This window comes from Dendrobates tinctorius, unplaced genomic scaffold, assembly GCF_039654945.1.
Source record: "Dendrobates tinctorius isolate UK_male_01 unplaced genomic scaffold, ASM3965494v1 ptg000030l, whole genome shotgun sequence".
In the NCBI taxonomy this organism is placed as follows: Eukaryota; Metazoa; Chordata; class Amphibia; order Anura; family Dendrobatidae; genus Dendrobates; species Dendrobates tinctorius.
Window position 1 is genome coordinate 20,773,116 of NW_027361698.1, and position 19,087 is coordinate 20,792,202.

General features: G+C 47.4%; 1 protein-coding gene across 2 annotated transcripts in view; it reads right to left on the reverse strand.

Moving 5' to 3' along the window:
* Positions 1-18,850, reverse strand: part of PLA2G12A (phospholipase A2 group XIIA) — a 55,228-nt gene extending 36,378 nt beyond the window's left edge. Inside the window, exons 1-2 of one of the 2 annotated variants that reach the window (XM_073571958.1) lie at positions 18,337-18,765; positions 740-816 (exon numbers count right to left, since the gene is read on the reverse strand). In XM_073571958.1, coding sequence (XP_073428059.1) covers positions 740-816; positions 18,337-18,544 — 285 coding nt within the window. In that variant the 5' untranslated portion in view covers positions 18,545-18,765. Of the gene's footprint in view, positions 1-739; positions 817-18,336 lie in introns of both variants that reach the window. The other variant, XM_073571957.1, reaches the window with a different exon arrangement.
* Positions 18,851-19,087: the final 237 nt, after the last annotated feature.

Consider the following 19,087-nt stretch of genomic DNA (forward strand, 5'->3'; position numbering starts at 1 on the left):
TATGCGTTTTGGCGGCGCCTGCGTCCTTTTGACGGTGCGCCGACCAGCGCCAAATGCAACCTGTAGCAATTTGGTGGGCTCGGCGCACCGTCAAAAGGACGCATGCGCCGCCAAACGCATACCTGCGTCCCCAGTGCTAAAGATAGGGGACACAGGACGCATGCAGCGTCATACGCCCGTAGGCGGAGCTACCGGCGGAGGCGCGGCAGGGGGCGGGGCTTAGCGGTGGCCGTGCGCAGCCCGACGCTGTGGCCGTAAACGCTAATGTGAAACTAGCCTTACCCTGTGAGCCTGCTCCATACACCCGATATTGACTTGTGCTGTACATGTACAGAAGATGTCGGTAAGGGGTTAAAAGCCTATTTTCCCCATGTAGTGGTGAAGTATTTGCTGCAGAATTCCCCTATATTTCACAACTGAATGCTGGGGATTTAATAGTGAAATAAACTGAGAAATATATCTGGGGAAAAAAAAGCATTGTAAAGACTGGATAACTGCACTGAATGAATAGTGCTTAGGCTGAACACCATAGTAATCAAACCTCCACCTTCTCCACTACTTCTAGCAAATACTTTGCAAAGGACAGGGTTATCCAGTGCCGTGCAGCTCAGAAGCTCCTGGTGCATAACATTGAGGAAAACACCACTACTCTAAAATTGAATACATTTTTCCATTGTTTATATACTAATGTCTACAAAAGATATTATTTCTTTATTGCAATCTAAAAGGTAGTATTTACATGAAATCCAAACACAGGAGATCCACATCCATTTGGTGGTGACGGTTTGTAGCCATATCTCGGAGTTGGCTTGGAACCTGTGGATTAAAACAAACTAGTTTTAGCAAGTTCCAGTAACTTCATACACTGGGGCAGATTTATTAATACAATTCTTAAGGTAAGGCCCCCATAAATATCAGAGTAAAGATGGCAACACTCGCCCATATAGGAGGAATCAGCCGACTCACACTTGACAGATGATGTCAGGGCAGAGAAGGATCCTGCCCTTAGAATTTCAACAACTAGTCCTTTTGTTCAGCCGGGAAATAAGCTGCTGCCAGAAGTGCCTGGCAGTGGCTGTCTCAGAGAATACAGTCAGGTTTACACTACCCAACTGGCTATCAGCTACATGTTTGCCATTAGTGGCTGCTTATTAGCCTGTTTGTACAGGAAGAATGTGATTATGATGTGCACTGAGCGATCTGTAATGGATTGTTCAGTACACAAAGGCTGCCATTGTACTGTGCAGAGCAAGTCCTGATTGCACAAGATGAGTCATTGTCGAGAATGATAATCTTAATAATAAGCAAAGCGAAAGATCATTTTACCCTATGAATGAGCAAGATTATATGATTAGGAAAGGAAAGTTCATACACTGCACAATTATAGTGAACGTGTACCTATAGACAAGTGTTTTAATGTATGGGGGAATCAGAGGATACTTGTTGGCCAAAGGATGAATCCACTGAGAGTTAAGGCCCTTTTACATTTAGCGATGCACCAGCGATCCGACCAGCGATACGACCCGGTCAGGATCGCTGGTGCATCGCTAAATGATCGCTAGTGAGCTTTCATACAGAAAGATCTCACAGCGATGCAGCAGCGACGCAGCGCACGATACTTACCATTCACACACAGCGATCCTGCGTCCTCCCGCCCGCCTCCACGCGTCGCTCGTCGTCACAGCAGGAAGCCCAGCAGGAAGCGCCCGACGAGAAATGGAGCCGGACATTCTCGCGCGATCAGCGATGGACAGCGGGGGAGCCGGTCGCTGGTCAGTATCACACATAGCAATATCGCTATAACGTCACAAAACCGGTGACGTTTTAGCGATATTGCTAGCGATATCGCTTAGTGTAAAACCCCCTTTAGCTCATACGAAAGGGGGCCTTTAAAGGGAACCTGTCACCCCCTGTGCCAACAGTTCTCAGGCATGCGCAGTGCGCGCTGCCCGGGATCTGACATCAGGCTATCGCGCCTGCGTGTTGCGGAGGCCCCAGATCCCGCCCCGCAGTGTGTTATGATGTATTCACACAGCAGGGCTGGGAATCTGTCGCCTGCGCATCTATATCTGCTCCTGCCCCCATCTCCCTCCTCCTCTTTCTCTTTCCTCCTGAGTTCCCCACACGCTGTTCACTGGCAGGTCAAATCATCAGACGCTGCCGAGGGAGGAAAGAGGAGGAGGGAGATGGGGGCAGGAGAAGATATAGATGCGCCAGATTCCCAGCCCCGCTGTGTGAATACATCATAACACACTACAGGGCGGGATCTGGGGCCTCCGCAACACGGAGGTGCTAAAGCCTAATGTCAGATCCTGGGCAGCGCGCACTGCAAATGCCTGATAACTGTTGGTACAGCACAGGCGCTGGCCATGTAACAGCAACACAGGAGGCGAAAGAGGGGGATAATGGATGGCTGGGAGGCGGATGATACAAGGGGAGACACCATACCTCTAGGACTTAATACAGGCATGGGGCGCACTTTATAATAGTCAATATTTCAGTGTTACTAGGGATCAGAAACAGAAGAGCCACTTTCACAGAATGCAGCCTTAGTGCTGCTGAAGATTGGTCTTTTACTTAAAAACGCCCTGGGGGGGGGGGGGGGTGACAGGTTCCCTGTAATCCCTTCACTACAAAGTTTTCATGTTTCTCACCAGGCTAAGGCCTCTTTCACACATCAGTTTTTTGCCGTCAGGCGCGATCCGGCTTTTTTTTGTAAAACCGGATCCGGCAAAATGCAATGCCGGATCCAGTTTTTCCCCATTGACTTGCATTAGCGCCGGATGGCATTGCGTTTCATCCGTTTTTTGCCGGATCCGGCTACTTGTCTCATTCCGGCATCTGGAAAAAACGGCTACTGTAACGTTTTTTTGTCTCCGGCGAAAAAGCCGGAAGCGCCGGATCCGACGCTTCCGGCTTTTTGCTACAATGAAAGTCTATGGGCGCCGGATCCAGAAAAAGACGGATCCAGCCACCGGATCCGTTTTTTTAAGTCTGCGCATGCTCAGATCCAATTGGCCAGCCCCCAGGAAACAGATATAACCTGCTAGACGGATCCAGCAGAAAAACGGTTCCGTTTCTACAGTTCTCCAAAATTTATGCCGGATCTGTTTTTTCTAAAAATAGCCGGATCCTGCCTGACGGCAAAAAACTGATGTGTGAAAGTAGCCTAAGTTTTACAATTCTCACCAGTGTCACTTTATAAAGGCAATAACTCTGGAACGCCTGTACTCATCCCAGTAAATTTAGGCCGATAGATATTTTCAAAAATAAACGCAAATCTTAAAACTTGACAAATTTTTAAAAATTTGCTGCACTTTTTGAACTTTGAATTTTTATGCCCTCAAAACAAAAATTCATATTGCACAAAATTGTAATTAATGCATAACATTTACCACATGTCTACTTTATGTCAGCATCAGGTTTTAAATTATATTGTTTTGTTACGAAGAAGGGATAAAAGTTTAAGCAGTATTTTTTCATTTTTCCAATTAAATTTTCTAATCCTATTCATAGTAGTCAAAATCGCATTCAGGAAGTTTGTTATTTTTTCTTGTGAAGCGACTGAAGGCTTAAGTGGAAGAAAATAATGACAAATTATATGTTTTACCCCCAAAAAATGTTGCATTAACACCAATTTTTTCATTTTTCACTAGGGTACCAGAAGAAAATGGACCACGAAATTTATTGTGCAACTTCTTTGTACGTTGATGCCCTATAGGTGTTGGACTGTTTGGGCACACAGGGGGTCTTGGAAAGGAGAGAGCGCTATTTAACTTTTCAAGCACAGATTTGGCTGTAATAGACTGCGGAGTGCGGACGCGATGTGGCATTGGAAAAGCCCCCAAGGTGCAAAAACAACAAACGAAACACAAGTTACCCCATTTTGGAAACTACACCCCTTGATGAATTTATCTAGGCAACTTTTGAGCATTTTGCACCACAGGTGCTTCACAAAATTCTGAAAACATTTGACCGTGAAACATGGATTTTTGTGATAACTCACCGTAAAATCCTTTCCTCCGAGACGCTCATTGGGGGACACAGATACTGTGGGTGTATGCTTCTGCCGCTAGGAGGCTGACACTAAGTGAAAAAAAAGAGGTTAGCCCCTCCTCCGTCGTATACACCCTCGCCCCTATTGCGGGCGGAACTCAGTTTGGTGCCAAAGCAGGAGGAGGACAACGAAATCAGCCTTAATACAGGTACAACATGTCCAGAAAAGGACCACCCTTATATCACATAAATAAATGCGTATCGACTAAACAAAATCAGAGCCCACTGGCTAATAGGGTGGGTGCTGTGTCCCCCAATGAGCGTCTCGGAGAAAAGGATTTTACGGTGAGTTATCACAAAAATCCATGTTTCTCCTTCGCCTCATTGGGGGACACAGATACTGTGGGACGTCCTAAAGCAGTCCCTGGGTGGGAGATTGACTCACCGATCCAAGCTCCATGCACCTCTTGTTTAAAAGGTGCGCCACCGCTGCTTGGAGAATCCTTCTACCCAGGCTCGCATCCACCGAGGCCTGAGCATGGATATTATAATGTTTGGCAAATGTGTGCAGGCTGGACCATGTTGCTGCCTTGCAAACCTGTTCCGTCGAAGCCTGGTGCGGAAGCGCCCAAGAGGCGCCCACCGCCCGGGTAGAGTGCGCTCTGATCCCTGGTGGAATCGGCGTGCCTCTAATGCGATAAGACTCCTGAATAGTCAAACGAATCCATCTGGCTATGGTCGATTTTGAGGCAGCGAGTCCTTTCCTGCACCCTTCGGGGAGCACGAACAGCGTGTCCGTCTGACGAAAGGGTGCTGTCCTCGACACGTACCTCCGGAGGGCTCCTACCAGGTCTAACGTGTGAAGAGCCTTTTCCACACGGTGCACCGATGCTGGAAAAAAAAATTAAGGCAAAATAACATCTTCATTAATGTGACAAGAGGACACGACTTTCGGCAGAAAAGGAGGGGCTGGTCTGAGCACCACCTCATCCTTATGGAAAGTGAGGAACGGAGCTCAGCAGGATAGGGCCGCCAGCTCTGAAGCCCGCCTGATGGAAGAGATGGCCACCGGTAACACCACTTTCCAAGAAAGGTACCTCAAAGAGATATCCTTAAGCGGTTCAAATGGAGCTTCCTGCAGAAAACTTAGGACCATGTCAAGGTCCCAGGCGTCCATAGGCGCCTTATAGGGAGGTACCAAGTGGGAGCTTCCTTAATGAAAAAAGCCTTCACCTGCAAATTGGTAGCAATTCTGCGCTGGAATGGATAAGGCCAATATCTGTCTCCTGAGGGAACTTGGGGCAAAGCCCGAGTCTAATGCTCTATTGACTGAGTTATCCGGGCTCTCTAAGCCCGACTGGAGAAAAGCCAAGATGTTGGGTATCGAGAATCTCAGCGGAGAAACACCACAGCCTCGATGCCAAGCAAAGAACACCTTCCAGGTGTGGTGGTAAATTCGCGCTGAAGCAGGCTTCAGGGCGCTAATCATTGTAGCGACCACCTCGCTCCCAAACCCTGCCTAGGTTAGAATCCAAGATTCAACGGCCATGCCGTCAAGCCCAGGGTCCCTGAGTTCGGGTGGCAAATCGGCCCTTGAGGCAGTAGATCTGGGCGCTCTGGCAGGCGCCAAGGAATGTCGGCGAGCAGCTGCATTAGATCTGCGCCCCACGCTCGACGGGGCCAGTCTGGGGCCAGCAGAATCGCCGGCACCCCTTCCGTCTTGATCTTTTTGATGACTCTCTGAAGTAGAGGCAGTGGGGGAAATAGATATGGGAGGCAAAACTGGTTCCATGGCAGAACCAACGCGTCCACCGCGAATGCCTGCGGGTCCCTGGCCTGAGGGACATATGCGGGCACCTTGGCCTTCACTCTGGAAGCCATCAGGTCCACATCCGGAGCTCCCCACAGTTGACAAACCTGCTGAAAAACTTCGGGATGTAGAGACCACTCTCCAGATGCAAGACCCTGCCGGCTGAGAAAGTCTGCCACCCAATTTTCCACGCCCCGGAACGTGGACAGCCGAAATCACCGAGTGGTTTGCTTCGGTCCACTGAAGAACGAGCCCCACCTCGCGCATGGTTGCTCTGCTGCGGGTGCCCCCTGGATTTATGTAAGCCACCGCCATGGCGTTGTCCGATTGAATCCGGACGGGGCGGCCTGCTAGAAAGTGATGAGACTTCCACAGAGCCAGCCGAATAGCTCGTATCTCCAATAAGTTGATCGGGCCTCCTGTGGCGACCACCGTTCCTGGGTTGTGTGGTGGCGAAACACCGCTCCCCCACCGAGGAGACTGGCGTCGGTTGTCATTATCAGCCAATGAACTGGGGGGAAAGGTTTCCCCTGGGCCAGAGAGGAACTGACTATCCACCATCCGAGCGACTGCCTGACTTGAGAAGACAGTCGGCACCGCCGATCGAGTGTGAAAGGATTCTTGTCCCAGGCTGACAAGAGGGCGTGCTGCAGGGGGCGAAGGTGGAACTGGGCGACAGGTATCGCTTCCATTGCTGCCACCATTTTCCCTAGAAACCTCATCCTGGATCGGATGGTATGGGGGACTGGTTGGCGAAGTGTCCGGACTCACTGCCGGAGAGCTAGCGCCTTTTCCTGAGGGAGAATTACCAACCCTCGGCAAGTGTCGAAGAACATTCCTAGGAAGGAGATCCTCTGAGCTGGCACAAGGGATGACTTCTTTGCATTGCCAACCATCCTAAGCGGGCAAGAGTATCTAGCGTGATGTTGAGCTTTTCCTTGCATGCCCGTATTGAAGGGCCCTTGACCAAGAGGTCGTCCAGATAAGGCAAGACGACTATGCCTTAACAATGCCGTGTGGCCATGACAACTGCCATAACCTTTGTGAACACTCTGGGAACCGTGGCTAGCCCGAAGGGCAGCGCTACGAAATGTTGATCGCCGACGGTGAAGCGTAGAAACCTCTGATGAGGAGAAAAAATGGGAATATGCAGATAAGCGTCCTGGATGCTTATTGAGGCTAAGTATTCTCACTGCTCCATGGCCGATATGCTGATCCTGATGAATTTGTTCAGAAGCTTCAGGTCCAAAACAGGTCTGAAAGACCCGTCCTTTTTGGGAACCGCAAAAAAAAAAAAAAGGTTGGAATAGAACCACTGAGCTCTTTCGTGTTCCGGCACTGGAACAATGACTCTGTTGTGCTGGAGTGATTTGATGGCTCCCAATAGAGCCCTTGCCTGGGTATCCCTGGGAAGCCGGGAAAGAGAAAACAGTCTTGGAGGATATCTGACAAATCCTATCTTGTAACCTGAGGCATTCCTTTCCCCATGCGTCGTGAGCGACATTGACCCAGAAGTGGTGAAACCAGAGCAGGCGGCCGCCCACCTTGCCGGTGTCGTCTGGTAAAGGCCTCGAGTCATTTGACCGACGATCTTTGGGATCTGGATCCCCTCGATCTGGGCTGCTGAGTATGCATTCTCCCCCAAAGGGTTGGCTCTATATGAGACCTGCCGCTCCCTATCGGGGTTGGGGCGGCCTGAGGCGGCGGAATTGGCCGCTGTAGTCCGCCCGGGGTTGCGAAAGGCCCGAAACGTGCCCTAAAACGGGCGACGAAAAAGCGTTTTGATCCTTTGTTGAGGGAGAAACCCGCTCTTTCCTCCTGTGGAGTCGGAGATAAGTTGACCCAACTTCTCCCCAAATAGGTGGCCGCACTGATAAGGCATGGAAGTCAAGGACTTCTTAGAAGTAGAATCGGCACGCCATGTCCTTCACCATAGGGCTCTTCTGATAGAAATTGCATTAGGGGCAGCAAGTGCCGAGCAATTGTCCGCATCCAAAGACGCATTGATTAGTCTCCGGCCATCGCCATCTGACCTGCGCCCTCTGAAATCTCTGCAGGTAGACCCTGCTCCTGCGCGACCTTGTTTAATGTTTCTGACCATGATATCATAGCCTTGGCTACCCAAGTTGCTCTGAATGAGGGAGCGAGCGCTGACCCTGACGCCTCATATACTGAGCGAGCTAAGCTCTCTATAAGGCGATCCGTGGGATCCTTGATTGAGGAAACACTAGGAGCGGATTGCAGGGTCTTAGTGGCTAGGTGCAAAACCGGAGGATACACCATCGGGGAATCCATCCATTTTTTACGGGGGTTCGAAGCAAACGGATACCTTGTTTCGAGTGATGCTGGAGTATCCAGGTCAAGGGGCTCGTCTGAGTCGCAATCTGAGGTCTGCTCGCTATCAACCACTGGTGATAGGGAATGAGAAGCAGAACTTACGGATGCCAAAGCACCAGATGGACTGCGCGACACCGTGTGGATTCGCTTCTCTTGGGTCTGCCTGGAGTGAGAGCGGCCCCTGCAGGCCGGAGGCTCTTGTGAGGTGGAGGTCCCCTCTAAAGCCGGCGAGCCACTGTCCCTGCCCCCACCTGAGGCCTGAAGGGACTCAATTGCATGAACTGAGACAGTGATAGGGCCCACTGTGGGGGACTTGGCACATTGACCGCGGTCGCAGTGGAGGACGGACACTGAGGTTCTGTTAGGCGCCGGGTTCCGGGCGCTGCACAGTGGGAATCCCGAGCCTTGTCCTCTGCGGTCTGCCCACACCAGCATTGTGGGTTCGGTCGCAGGGGAGGGCTCCTGGGCGCGTTTGGAGTCACAGGTTTCACATAATTTTTTACCCTGCGCTCGTTGAAAACTGGCCCCACAGGAAATACATGCGGCATAAAGGAACGTGTGCGATTTCCCTTTTCCGGTCATATCTCAATAACCCCCTCTGTTTTCTATAAGAGGGTTGAGGGAAGGGAGGAGGAGGAAACAAACCCCCTTGTATCGCACGTAGCGCGGCTCCAGGGTCGGGGATCACACTTACCCTGATCCTGTGTCCCCATGTGCTCCTGCCGCTGCCTCTGCGCTCCTTTCTCCCCTGAGTAGGCCGAGACGTCCTCTTCCGGTCGCGGCCTACCCTGTAATGAGACCGGGGGCTCAATTTGTTCGCGTCCGCCCTAGCCACGGGGGGCGGCACCGGAAATGACATCACGCCGGGGGCGGGACTTCCACCCACGGCCTAGTCACGGCTGAAGCCGCGGGCTAAATTTCTACCCCTGCCCGCGCTGGCGGCCTCGCAACCATGGTGATCCCGCCGGCCCTTCTCTGAGCCGCTCCATGGACCGACATCCGCGTTGGCGGCCCCCGCCTGGGGGGAGGTCAAGGGGCTCGTCTGGGAAATGCTTGACCAGGTGAGCACCACCTTCCACCTGGAGCCTTTTCAATGGAGCTCCAGGAATGTTGCCGCAGGGTCCTCCCCAGTCCTCCATACCTGCGATAACCTCCGCTACAGATCCAGCGCACCTCTTAGAGGGGATGGGGTAATTTTCTGGACGGTGCAGGCACCCTAGCTCCGTCCCCCCTGCAGGGGCGAGGAGAGGGACCGTCCGCCGCCATGCAGCACCGCCGTCTAGCGTTGGTGGAGCAGTGGGGGCCGCACAGACTAGTCTTGTGCATCTGTGCAAGCCCATGGTTTCAATACCTAGGGGTGGACAGGGCTAAGTCCGGCATTATGTCCCACGTCGCGGGAGAGGATACTCGCACATGCTCGCCCGTTGATGGTTTGGGGAAATCGGATCCTTTCAATAGGATGCGTTGCCCCTGTCTTATCTTCATAAAATAAAAAAAGAAAAAAATAGAAGTCTGGGGAAAAAGACCCAGATATGTCCTACGGTGCGGGAAAGGATACACGGAGACGATACTCAACGCGTGCTCGCCCGTTGATGGTTTGGGGAAATAGGATCCTTTCAATAGGATGCGTTGCCCCTGTCTTATCTTCATAAAATAAAAAAGAAAGTCTGGAGCAAAACCAGACATGTGGGCCTCCATGGACACTAAGCAAAAGTTCCGCCTGCAATAGGGGCGAGGGTGTATACGACGGAGGAGGAGCTAACCTCTTTTTTTCACTTAGTGTCAGCCTCCTAGCGGCAGAATCATACACCCACAGTATCTGTGTCCCCCAATGAGGCGAAGGAGAAAATGAAACACAGCAGAGCTCCAAAAGAAAGGAGTGCTGTTTTGGAAAGCAGACTATGTTTGCATGGTTTCTGGGCACCATGGCACATTTATAGAGCTCTGCCAGAAGAGCTAACACCCTCCTTCCCACACACACAAATCACTCAATTTTGGAAACTATAACCCTCAAGGAATTCTTTAGGGGTGTCTGAAAGTATACTGAACTCAGACGTGAGGCTTCTTCCAATGGTTTTGGCCACTGGTGGTTGTTTTGAGTTTTCTCCCAAACTTTTTTTTTACTCTTACTTTCATTTTTTTCACTTCAATGAATAATGAAGAAACCGCTAACACTTTTTAAGCAAAAACTAAGGCAAAACACCCTAAAGACGTCTGGGCATCTTAAGGACGACTTCTGAGCTTTCCCGTTGACTTGTACTGTAATGCACAGAGTGTCTCTTGTGCCGAAAACACCAAAGAATAGCCATGTCCCTATTAAATTAAAAACCAGAAGCCATTAAAAGATGTTCAAAAGTCTAAATATATGCACAGAAAGTGTTTTTTTTTTACATAGAAATACACTCAATTATTTTGCTCGTTTTCTGATAGGTTTTTCAGGTTTCTGCTGCGGAATCCCCCAGAAATGTGCCACGATTATGGTACAGAGTATTGAACGCTAAGACCACACCATTTTTCTCTTAAGCCATGCCATCTTCTCTAGCGTGATAAATCTTCCCCACTGTGTTAACATTTTCTACTGTTCTTTAGTTTTATCATAATTTTCTGATCAATTGCATGTTACAAGAAAAAAAAAAATTATTTTAAACCCCAGAGAATACAACTATGTGAGTTCAGAAATGACGCCAAGCAAGCAACAGAGGAGAGTTATACAGAGCCACAGCTTTAATACAGGCCAAAGGGGTATTTCTAGCAATAAACCTCTCTGGCACAAGATATCTGATGTGCTCTACTCATCACTGTCAGTGACCTGATAAAGGTAATCTTTCCTGATAATGTAGCAGTGATGTGTTAAGAAGGATGATACATTATCTCAGCAACATCTAACTGCACTTTCAACTGCTCCTAGTGATATAGCAAGATCAATGGCCTGGCTCCTGCTACGTCATTATGAGCCCACCGAGCATGCTCCGCCACCGCTGATGAAACAAACCCGGGCAATGACCAAGTACTGCATTGGGGAGACAGGTCACTGAAAGAAAAGCGATCCCCACGGTGGGTGGGGAAAAGAGAGAGCACAGCTAGAGGTGCAGTGCCCGCCCTGCTGCACCTGCAATTAGAACTTCAAGGATGGATTTCTCAAAAATGCCCCAACGAAATGCACAGGGGCTTTAATGCCTTTAACCCCTTCCACACATCCGCCGTACACGTTTGGCACAAATCAGGAGTGAGTATATGGAGCGGGTTCACAGGCTGGGTAGTTGATTGCGTGTCGCAGTGACACGACTGTTAACCTGTTAAATGCCGCTGTCAATCTCTGACAGCAGCATTAACAGTGCAACGGCATGGGGATGCATCATGCTACGCGACCATCAGATGAGCTGTGACATAATCGCGGGGCACCGATGGGTTACTATTGCAGCCAGGGGTCTCTTGAATACCCCTGTGCCTGTCAACACGGAGCTCGACTGAAACCCAGTCTGTGGCTGCGCATCAAAAGGAGTCTGTGATTTTTACTAAATACAGAAATACTGAAGTATTGGTGCATATAGTACATGCGATCAGACGAGCACAGGTTCAAGTACACTGAGGGGACTAACAAAAACAATAAAAAAAAAACAAAAAACAAACAAACACTGGAATCACTTCCTCTATTTTACTCTTTAAAGATACACATTTGGTAGCGGCGCCGCATCCATAAAGTCTGATCTATCAAAATATTAAACTAAGTAGCCCGATCAGTAAACTCCATAAAGAATAAAAAATTCAAAAGGCAAAAATTGCGATTTATTTTTTGGGGTGACTGCAATGCCGCACAAAACTGCAATAATAAAAGATTAACACACTGTATCTAATCCAAAAATAAAATACATAGCTTAACTGAATAAAAGTTCAAAATGTTGTGGGGTTTTTTTTTCACATCTAAAATAATAAAAAGAAAAAAAAAAAAAATGGAGAAGTTTGGTATCGTTGTAATTGTATTGACATGATCAATCATGATGCAGGTCACTCTTGCCACATAATACACACTGTAAAAACAATTCCTAACAGTGTAGTAAAATGAATGGTGTCTTTCAAAAACACAAACTTATTCTGCAAGAAACAAGACCTCATACATCTATTTGGAACATGTCGGGAAAGTGTTAGTGTCAGGGGTCGAATATCCTCCTGAAAGATCATCTTTAGTGCTTGTGCAGACGACCATATTTTTGGTCTTCATGTGATCCGACAAAATATTGCATTGCAATCGGACCAATGTTACTCTATGGGGCGGTGAATCATGCCCCAGTTGGATCCGTATCGGACTGCACTCGGCCATACAAGTCAATGAGTCCACGGAAAACATTTAACTGCACTCGGATGACAGCCGAGTGCAATCTGATTTCAATGGAGTCACAAAATGAAGCAGATTGAGAAACTCTGCTCACTATAACTGGCCCGATTTTCTTGGGTGAGAGAAAATACACTGGTGTCCTATATACAAAAAAAAAAAAATCGTTTGAAAAAAACAAACAAATATCATGGGCAATATCAGAAGAATATAGCCTTGTTAAAGGGATTTTCTGGGTCGAATATGAATCTCTGCATCGCTTTGTGTGACTGTAGATTGCCGAAAAACAACACGCCAATCCCAGCTCCTTCACTGATGTCCGATATCTGGTCTGCCCCATGCATTGAGTTGACCAATGTGGCCAAAGTGGTTGAACTACATCTCTAAGTAAATTTACACATCATGTTGCTGCTGCTACTCCCACACGTCTACTTTTACCATAGCCCTTCTCTATCAATGACATAACTGACTCATAGCAAAAGTGGTGGTTACCCATAGCAACCAATCAGCACTCAGCTATCATTTTCTGCTCTGCACTGAAAACATGAAACGTGGCCTGTGATTGGTCTCACATTATCTTTGTCCATTGATTTTATTCTCTGAGTCATAGCACACCATAACAAATGATTGCACCAGACTCTGAACACAGGCCTTTATGGCCTCATAAAACAGACACTGGAACCTTATCACAGGAACTGTGTATGAAGTCATCTGAAAACAATGTTATAGCTACTGATGGGGCAATGAGAGGTAAAGATTGCAAAAGTCACCACAAGGAGTGGAGTACCCTTATAGGAGGTTTAGACAAGGATTTTAAAGCTGATCGGCTTCAAACCCACAATAGGAAAAAGACAAAGATTTTTTCATAGGTTTCCTACTGGTTTAAAGACGACACCTATTCTGCACATGGTGCGTTTTTTCCTCAAGTCTTGGGAGTATTTTTGCTGGAAAAGAATGCTCCAACTTTGGCCACTGAATCAATTTAAGCAGAAAAAAGCTCTATACGCATAAAAAGCACCCCAATTTTTATTTTTTTTTTGCTTTGTACGAATTTCTCAGAAAAATGCACGTGAAAAGTTTTGCCACTTAGTTGCCACATAGTTTTTTGTTTAGGACTTTGGAGAGAATTTTGAACCAAAATCCACAAGAATTTTACTTTTTTTTTTTTTTTATAAATACTCTGTGAATATGCTTTCAAATGCATTTCAACGGAAAAATAGCCAATTTTTACCTCAATTTTATTTTTTATTTTTTTTGTATGTGTAAGAAGAAGCAAGATAATTTATAGGTTTCTCAAGGAGATTTTGACACATCTTTGGCAAGAATTCTGCACAAAACTCCTCATTTTAAAAACAAGCAGACAAACAAAAAAACCTTAAATTCCAATTGCAACAAACTACTAGTTCATTTAGGGCATGTCTAACTTTTTTCTTTTACGAACATTTTTTAAATGCATTGTAGAAAAACTGTCAAATCAATCCTTAGGCATGTTTTCCACATATAAAGTGCGATATAACAAGTTGTTGTCACAGTCTTGGAGGCATTTATTTTTTTTATTTTGGATTTGCTGAAAAAAAACTCACCCTAACGCTTCCACTATGATATAATTAAAACTGCATCAATAACCACACTGACCAGAGCGTATAACAAGGCAGAGTGCTAGCCAATATTTTATGGTATACCATTCGGCCCAGTGCAGATCTGTGATTATTTTCTCATGTTGATTCGGCATGAAACAACAATCACAACATGCTACGGGAGCATCGGATCGCAATCACCCAAACAAGTCTATGGGTGCATGTGAAACATCGGACTGCACTCGGATGTCATCCAAGGGCAGTCACATTACCGCGGATGCTGGGCAATGGAGACATTACTTTCTCCGTCTTCTCCTCACCTGTACTGCGATTCTCTCGTGTGAGACAATTGGAGCACTGACAGATCAATCTCCAGCAGTTTAAACAGAGTGCCATTTGCATAATTAGCCCTGATTCTCTCGCACGAGAGAACATAACCTGAAACATCCACATCAAAACCTCAGCATGAATATACAGTGCCTTGCGAAAGTATTCGGCCCCCTGGAACTTTTCAACCTTTTCCCACATATCATGCTTCAAACATAAAGATACCAAATGTACATTCTTGGTGAAGAATCAACAACAAGTGGGACACAATTGTGAGCTTGAACAAAATTTATTGGTTATTTTAAATTTACATTTGGTATCTTTATGTTTGACGCATGATATGTGGGAAAAAGTTGAAAAGTTCCAAGGGGACTGAATACTTTCGCAAGGCACTGTATCCTGTGAACATATCATTTGGGCATTTCTACTTGAAAAACATTAGAGTTTACTGAATTAAAGCAAAAAAAAAAAACCCACACACAACAAATATTTTTTTCATGTAGTTTTTTTTGGGGGGCATGAATTTTTAAGCCAGAAAAATCCAAATCAAGTACTTAGTGAACAAAAAAGTGTGCACTATGGGATGTCTGCTGTGGACTTGTTTGGCAAATTCACTATTCAAAGAAAAGGTGAAATACACTGAAAGGCTGTGTTCACACGTTCCGTTTTTTTCCTGCAGCAAAACCTACTCTCTTGGCAGTAAAGAAACTGCTTACAAAATGTGGGTTTTGCTGTGTTTTTATTACCTCTTCTGCATGTTGATGAAGTTTAGTGGCCCAACAAAAGCAGGATTGAACTTGTGCTTATCTGATCTTGTGTGCTAGAGTGTCTTTGTCCTGCTTGAATATTTTGTTGGAATTCCCGCAGCTGTTTGACAGCCACAACATATGGAGAAACTGTCTGTTTGTTAGGCAATCCCTGAATGTTTTGCGGCTGTCGAACAGTGCGAGACATGCAGCAGGGGGGACTCCAGCATAGTAACCATACCTGAGCACACTCACTTGTCAGGGTATGTGCACATGCTGCGGATCCGCAGCGGTTTTGGCCCTGCGGATCCGCTGCAGTTTCTGCTGCGGTGTACAGTACCATTAAAATCAATGAAAAACAAGAACTGCTGTGCACATGCTGCGGATTTTTCCGGCGGATCTGCTGCAGTTTCAAATCCGCAGCATGTCAATTCTTTGTGCGAATTCCGCAACGGTTTAAGGCTGTGTGCACACGCTGCGGATTTTGCTGCGGTTCCGCACCGGTTTTGGCCGCTGCGGACCCGCAGCAGTTTTTGCTGCGGTGTACAGTACCATGATTCCCTACGGGAATCAAAAACCGCAATGCAGACGGTGCGGGATCTTCCGCGCGGATTATCTGCGGTTTTCAATCCGCAGAAAGAATTGACATGTCAATTCTTTCTGCGGATTCTGCTGCGGTTTGCCATCTCCTCCATTGAGGAGATGAAAAACCGCAGGGCAAAACCGCAGAGCAATCCGCAGGTAAAACCGCAGGTCTTTTGACCTGCGGTTTCACCTGCGGATTTTACAAAATCTGCACCTAATCCGCAGCGTGTGCACACAGCCTTACACCTGCTCCATTGTACAGGTGTCAAACCGCAGGCTAATCCACAGATAAACCGGATTTACCTGCGGATTTTGCCAAATCCGCGCGGAAAAATCCACAGCACAATCCGCAACGGGTGCACACACCGCTAGTAACACAAGTAAATTATACATGTATAGCTATCTATAACCTGGATGATAAATAGGAGTCATAAGAAAGGGAAAAGATCCCCATGTGTGTCGCTGGCTTAAAGGGGTTGTCCACTACTCAGACAACCCCTTCTCAATTTGAGTGTTTTCCCCCATTAAAATAAAAACACTTATACTCACCTCCCGCGCCAGTGCCGTTCCAGATGGGTGTATTTTTTTTTTTTATGCCCCTTTCTGCAGTGCACGCTATTGTATTTTTTCATGGTGCCAGCATATATATCATCTATACATTTTATAGATATTGACAAAACCAAGAAAACCCCCGTAACAGCAGGTGAAACGAAGAATCTAAAAGGTAAGCATTCACAGTGTAAACATGGAGGAGGTGATATGGCACCCCAGTGTCGCCTTGGGGTGCCAAAGGCCAACCAGTAACCAACTCCAGGGCACCACTTTTTTGCTACATGGAAATGTAACATTATGCTCAATCACAAGTGTATGTAAAAATGAAATGGTTAAATGAATAAGATGCTGCCTTTGTCTATACATAGTAATCAAGTATTTTGTGCCAAATACTGCCCATATAAGAGGGTGGAGGCCCACTCCTGCACAGGGGGCCACCAGAGGATTCTCCTGTGCGCCAGTCCCAGCCCCTGGGACCCCACAATTTAAGAAGGGTTAGTCAAAACCAGATATGCCCTCCAAATCTCCATAGTCACACACAACGCGTTGCACATGTACACAGCCGGGATGATGAGTGTTATTACAGTCAACACTCGGCTACAACAGCTGGGATCAGAGTTCTCTCCAGTTTTCGCTGTTGAACCTATTAGTTGCTGTGATCAATGCTGACCGCATCTTATAAATGGTCAGAGCGGAGATCCATTCTCCCTCCATCACAGAGGTAACCTAACGATAATAACCTAATCCCCCCTCCATCACAGAGGTAACCTAACGATAATAAGCTAATCCCCCCCTCCATCACAGAGGTAACCTAACAATAATAACCTAATCCCCCCCTCCATCACAGAGGTAACCTAACAATAATAACCTAATCCCCCCCTCCATCACAGAGGTAACCTAACGATAATAACCTAATCCCCCCCTCCATCACAGAGGTAACCTAACGATAATAACCTAATCCCCCCCCTCCATCACAGCGGTAACCTAACGATAATAACCTAATCCCCCCCTCCATCACAGCGGTAACCTAACGATAATAACCTAATCCCCCCCTCCATCACAGAGGTAACCTAACGATAATAACCTAACCCCCCCCTCCATCACAGAGGTAACCTAACGATAATAACCTAATCCCCCCCCTCCATCACAGCGGTAACCTAACGATAATAACCTAATCCCCCCCCTCCATCACAGCGGTAACCTAACGATAATAACCTAATCCCCCCCTCCATCACAGAGGTAACCTAATGACACCCTCTCTATATCCAGACATGCGATTTAGCACATCAGCATTATGTTAAGGCCTCAAGAACATATAACCAATTTTTTCACTTGTATCATCCATTTTTATACATCATCAGTTCTAAAACTTACATTGCAACCCTTAATAAACTGTATTTGGCCTTGTATTTGTAAAATCGGATGCTACATGGTAGATCCATATGGGATAAGATCATTTTTTGCGCCCCCATAGACTTGACTGGGCGATTCCCATCCAAAATCAGTTTTAAAATTTAGTGCATGATGTGATTTGTTTTTTCATGTGGACATTCGGTCCATTTGAGAAAAGAAAAAACAGCCCTACCACATAACAGCAGTCCTAATGCTGTCGGTGAGATATCAGCGGTTTCCAAGAACTGCACTGAGACCAAAAATGCGACTGTGTGAACGTAGCCTTACGGTGACAGGCATGACCCACTGCAGTATCAGACTGTCAGTATCTGTCCGCTGCGGGCTGTCATCTATCCTAAGGGTAGCCCAGCAATATATATTTTTTTTTTTTTAATAAAAAAACTTTAAAAACAACTATTGGTATTGCCTCCTCTGGAGGAAGAAGTTACTTAACCTCCAACTTAAGCGCTGAATACAGGTAATTTCTCCATAAGCACAGATACAGTAGAGGCTGTATGCAGCCAGATGGTGGGCAGGCGGCACCATATGTCTGCCAGTGACATGCCACATCACCGCACCATATGGCAGTGCCAGGGAAACTAATGGAAAGTTGTCCCATGCTGGAGGTCAGGGGTTAACGAGGGCAGGTACCGCTGCAGGCAGTCCCGGCACCGGGGGGCTTACCGTCTCTGCACCTGTGCTGGCACAGGCCATCTTCTCCGCCCAGCAGGTCCAGGGCGGCGTTCAGGTACATGTCTATCTTGTGCACTCCGTTCCTGATGGTCTTCAGTGTCATCCTCCAGTCCGGGGTCTCAGGCTGCTGCTGTTCCCGGGAGCTGACAGCCGGGAGCGCGGAGTACAACACAGCGAGTAGCGGCAGCCAGAGGCTCATGGCCGGCTAGTGGACGAGTGGAGCCCGCTCAGGAGTCACACAGCGCCGGTACCGGACTGCTCTGTATTACTGCCTGCACTGTGCAGCGACTGCTCCCGCCGGTGACGTCATCAGCCTGAGCCCGGCGGTCATGTGTCCCCGGGAGGAGGCTGTCAGTCACACGGTGTCCTGAGGGGCAGTGGACCCCGCACCACTCTCCAGGGTCCTCACCGGCCTCAGAGCTTACACTGCAAACTGTGTCCTATTAACCAGTTCAAGACCGCCCCCCATGTTTTTATAAACTATTTTTGTTCCACAGAATGTTGCTAGAAAAGGGGATCCGTTTTGCTTCTTTTTCTGCTGATTTTGCTATTGTCTCTTGTGCATGCTGATAAAGTTTAGTGCCCCCCCCCTCCAAAGGAAAACATGATGCGACTTCCTTAGGTTTTTGCACCAAAAGCGCAGCAAACCTTGATATCCGCATTTTTTGCTGCGTTTTTGCACTTAATCATTGCTTTGTGAGGGTGAAAAAACACTGGAAGTGACATGCCGCAGTTTGCAAAT